We start from the raw sequence: 5,480 nt of genomic DNA, 5'->3' as shown, positions 1-5,480 counted from the left end.
ATTGGGTAAAGGCAATGTTCCACAGTATATTATATATTCCACATATATTCCACAGTATATTATAGAATGTTGTATAAATAATTAACCAAAAGAAAATGGGAGAAAATGACCCAAATAGGCTTTTATTAAGAAGTTTAATGTTTTTAAAAAAAAGTTTAATGTTTTTTTTATTTTACCACACACAAAGAGATGTTTATCACAGTAGTGCTTTTTAAAAAACCTTTTATTTAAATAATCATGTAAACTTTATTCCCAGAATCTTTCCTAGAACTTTCCTTAGTGCCCACTTAACCTCTTTATTTCTCAAAGTATAGATAAGAGGGTTGAGGATGGGGGTCACCATGGTGTAAAAGAGGGAAACAAACTTTCCCTTGTCCTTGGATCTACTCTTGGCTGGCTGCAGATACATGAAGATGATGGTTCCATAGAAGATTATGACAACCATCAGGTGGGAGGAGCAGGTCCCAGATGCTTTCTTTCTTCCAGAAGCTGACTTAATCCTCAAAACTGCTTGGGCAATGTAGCCATAGGAAACCAGGATGATGGAAACAGGTACTATAAGGAAGATAATGCTAGCTACAAAGAGCTCAGCCTCATTGAAAGTGGTGTCCACACAAGCCAACTTGATGAGTACAGGGACCTCACAGATGAAATGATCCACTTGATGATGCCTACAGAAAGGTAGCTGCAAGGTGAGAGTAACTGTACTAGAGTAGTGACCACCCCACTGAGCCATGCCAAAGATGCCAAAGCCATACAAAGATGAGGATGCATTGTGTCAGTGTAGTGGAGGGGACGGCAGATGGCAATGTAGCTATCATAGGACATCACAGCTAGGAGGACACATTCTGTAGATCCCTGGGCAAGAGAGACATAGAGCTGAACCACACAGCCACCATAGGTGATGTTTTTCATAGGATCCTACAAGTTTACCAAGAGCTGAGGAATAACACTGTTGGTAAAGCATATATCCAAAAAGCAGAGATGAGAAAGGAAAAAATACATTGGCGTATGAAGCTTGGATTCCAGACGAGATAACAGAATGATGGTGGTATTCCCAAAAATGGTTAATAAATACAAGATCAAAATGACCACAAATAGAACCTTCTGTAACTGAGGATAATCAGAAAACCCCAAAAGGACAAAACCTGTTAGTCTGGTCTCATTGGTACTCCTCATCATCCCCATATGCAAAGTGTGTTCCCAAAGGCTGTTACAGTTGAGAAAGATGACATATTATATAAGGTCAAATGAGACAGTATATTTCCCCCAAAAGTATTCTATGTTAAGTTCTTAGAACCTATGTCCTTACATCTAGTAGATTAGATCATTTTTCCTACTATGTGCATTGTAAATAAATACACATCTTCTCCTCTGATGCTCTCTAAACTAGAGAAGAGCAGACATATGTAAAAACATCATAATCGAGCTACAATAATTAGAAACTATGGTACTGTCATAAATGTAGATGTATGTATCAGTGGAGTAAAATGAAGGGCCTGGATAGAACCCATTTATATACAACCACTGGATTGCCAACAAAGTTACCAGGGATACATAATGATAAAAAGATAGTCTTTTCAATAAATGGTGCTGGGAAAGCTAAATATCCACATGCAAAAGAATGAAGTTGGACGTCTAGCTTACACTACATGCACCATTAATCAACTCCAAATGTATTGAAAACTTAAATGTAAGATCTAAAACATAAACTTTTAGGAGAAACATAAAGGAAAAGCTTCATGACATTGGTCTTGACAATATTTTTATAGATATGACACCAAAACCACAGACATCAAAAGGAAAATCTAGGAAATGGAAGAAAATATTTGCAAAACAAATATCCAAAAAGGAGTTAATATCCAAAATATATAAGAATCACAAATGAAACAATATCAAAATAAATAAATAAATAGATATATAGATAGATAAATAAATAAATAATTAATTAAAAAGTAGGCAAAGTCTTGAATGGACATTTCTCCAAATGAGACATACAGATGTTGAATAGGTATAGGAAAAAGTGCTTGGCGTTGTCATCATCAAGATAATGCAATGAAAAATACAATATCACATCATACCTGTAAATATGGATGTTATCAAAAAAGATAGGGAATGTTGACAAGGTTTTGGAGAAATTAGAATCCTTGTATGGTGTTGGTGGGGGTGTAAAATGGTACAGTCACTATGAAAAACAGAATCAACCTTCCTCAAAAATTAAAAACAAAACTTTCATATGACCTAACAGTCCCATTTCAGGTATATATCCAAAAGAACTGAGATCAGGATCTCAAAGAAATGTCTTTATTTTTGTGTTCATTACAGCATTATTTACAACAGCGAACTTAAGTGTCCATCTATGGGTGAATAGATATGGTATTTATTACTCACTCTTAATGAATATTATATCATTTGATATTAATGTAATGTTACTCAGTTTTAAAAAAGAAATCCTGCAATGCACAAAATGGTTAAATCTTGAGGGCATTATGCTAAGTGAAATAAGCCAGACACAGAAGGAAAAATATTCCTCTTACATGAGGTATATAAAACAGTTAAACCTACAGAAACAAAAAATAAAATGGTGTGGTGGCCAGAGGATGGGAAGAGAGAAAAATAGGAAGTTGTTCAATGGTTATAAAATGACAGTCATACAAATGAGTAAATTCTAGAAAACTACTGTCCAACATATTGCTTGAATTTAACAATACAATTATGCAATTAAATTTAATTATGCAATTAAAATGTGTTAAGTGGGCAAATTATGTTAAGTATTCTTACCACACACACACACACACACACAAACACAAGAGGACACGAGTAAACTAGAAAACTTTTGCAGGTAATTTATTACCTTGATTATGGGAATAGTTCATATATATGTCCAGATTCATCAACTCTACACTTCAAATATGTGAAAATTTTTGTGTATCAGTTATATGTCAATAAAACTGTGTGTGTGTTGAGGGAAGCAATATTATCTATTGCAGGAAATAAATTAGACCATCACTTCCATCCAATCAAATTTACCTCTTTATATTAACATCTTTCTAGTTACAGAAAGATGGGAAATATAACTAATTTCAATAGAAGGAAAAAACAGGTTTGTTTTAAGCAATTTCAATCAAGAAGAAATAAAACCATTTTCATCACCCAAAATAGTGGAAGTCATTTATAAATTTATATTTTTAAAAATATAGCAGATGTAATGGTCATTACATTTTTTAAATGGCATTACTTTAAAAATCAAGTCCTCAGAGCTTATGTGACCCAGTCAAAGGCACACATATACTTAACAAGTGTATTATATATATTATATAGTGTATATAATATATAGTATATATTATTATGTATTATATATGTATATATATTATTATGTATTATATATAGTATATATTATTATGTATTATATATGTATATATATTATTATATATTACATACACTATATAGTGTGTATATTATAGTATTATATAATATTATAGTGTATTTTATATATAGTATATTTTATATAGTGTATTTATATATATATATATATATATATATATAGTGTATTATATACACTTAACAAGTCTATTTCTTCCTCCAGTTAATTCTCTACACTACCTTTCTTCTTCCCTCTCATTATGTTTATTTCTTAGGGGTTTTTTTGTTGGTGGTGGTGGTGGTCGTGGTGGTTGTTTTTTTGTTTGTTTGTTTGTTTGTTTTGCCTACTCCTTTTTTCAGAGACTCAGGATACTCCAGGCTCTATAATCAATTTTTAGGAAGTGAAATCCTATCCATATGGTTTTAGATTTCTTTTTCCTGGAATCATGTGTACTTTAGTCATCAGCTCAAAGTGTGAATGCAAAATGTGGCTCTTGTTTTGGAAACAATTAATTAAGGGGCTATTTTATATCCAATGATGGCACTGTATCCAATTTATAAAATAATGATACTTAGCAAGCTAGTAATTATGATTTCATCACAAAAAGGTGAGTCCTTCTTTTACATTGCAGCTACCAATGAAATTTCCCTCAGTATCATACTTTAATACTAGACTCCAAATCCTTTGTCCTTATTTGAATGGGAAACTAGCTAATGGGGTAATTTTTTTTTTTTTTTTGCACATGACTAGATAATATACAACATCTTCTCTATTTGCTTACATGACTAAGTTGTGTATGTATCTGTTCACAACAGCTTCTGAGAGTCATGAGGCCAAGGGTCACATAAAATGTAATTTTGTAGCACCCAATCCTTAGATGGCTCAGCACAAAGTAGTCTCCCCAAAATTAGTCAGCAATTCATCTAAATTACATTCACCATTTCATACCTATTTTATTTTCCCTAAAGAGACTAACACATCTCTAGTCAATAGTAGAGTTACTAGTAGATACCATTACCAAATGAATGAATAAGCAGGCCTTACCAATCTTCCTCCATCTTGGAGCTGCCTCAAACACATGCTATTCTGCCATCTATTTAAACATGGCTATATTAGAATTGCTAAAATCAACAACATAGGAAACAACAGGTGTTGGCAAAGATGCAGAGAAAGGAAAATCCCCTTACACTGTTGGTGGGAATGCAAACTGGTGTAGCCCTCTGGAAACAGGTTGGAGGTTCCTCAAGATGTTAAAAATAGAGCTACTCTATGGCCCAGCAATTGTACTACTAAGTATTTATCCAAAGGATACAAAAATACTGGTTTGAAGGGACATGTGTCCTGATGTTTATAGCAGCATTGTCAACAATAGTCAAACTATGGAAAGTACCCAAATGTCCATAGACTGATGAATGGATAAAGAAGATGTGGGGGTGCCTGTGTGGCTCAGTGGGTTAAAGCCTCTGCCTTCAGTTCAGATCATGATCCTAGGATCCTGGGTCAAGCCCCGCATCGGGCTTCCTGCTCAGTGGGGAGCTTGCTTCCCTTCCTCTCTCTGCCTACTTGCAATCTCTGTCTGTCAAATAAATAAATAAAATCTTAAAAAAATAAAAAAGAAGATGTGGTAGATACATACAATGGACTATTACTCAGCTATCGAAAATAATGAAATTTTGCCATTTTCAACAACATGTATGGAGCTAAAATGTATTATGCTAAGAAAAATAAGTCAATCAGAGAAAGATAAATACTGTATTGATTTCACACTTATGTGGAATTAAAAAAAAAACAGATGAACATATGGGAGAGGGAAAAAAAGAGGAGACAAACCACAAAAAAGACTCTTAATGATAGAGTACAAACTCTGGGTTTGTGGAGGGTTACTGGAGGGGAAGTAGGTGGAGGGATGGTTTGAATGGGTGTTGGGCATTAAGGAGTGCACTTATTGGGATGAGCACTGGGTGTTGTATGTAAGTGATGAATCTCTAAATTCTACTCCTGAAACTAATATACTATATGTTAACTAGAATTTAAATAAAAACTTACAAAGACAAAATAAAATTTAAAAATGCATGAATTTGATAGGGGGACTTCTAACGTGATAAGTAGGAGTCAG

At 33.5% G+C, this 5,480-nt stretch overlaps 1 protein-coding gene across 1 annotated transcript; it reads right to left on the bottom strand.

Moving 5' to 3' along the window:
* Positions 1–235: 235 nt before the first annotated feature.
* Positions 236–1,188, bottom strand: LOC111139831 (olfactory receptor 2G2-like). Its single transcript, XM_022492244.1, is given in 2 exon segments — positions 236–702; positions 705–1,188. Coding segments are annotated over 2 exon segments (951 nt in total).
* Positions 1,189–5,480: the final 4,292 nt, after the last annotated feature.

The sequence above is a fragment of the Enhydra lutris genome, unplaced genomic scaffold (genome assembly GCF_002288905.1).
Source record: "Enhydra lutris kenyoni isolate GAN:26980312 unplaced genomic scaffold, ASM228890v2 scaffoldscaffold120, whole genome shotgun sequence".
In the NCBI taxonomy this organism is placed as follows: domain Eukaryota; kingdom Metazoa; phylum Chordata; class Mammalia; order Carnivora; family Mustelidae; genus Enhydra; species Enhydra lutris.
This window is presented reverse-complemented; position numbering and strand designations above follow the sequence as displayed.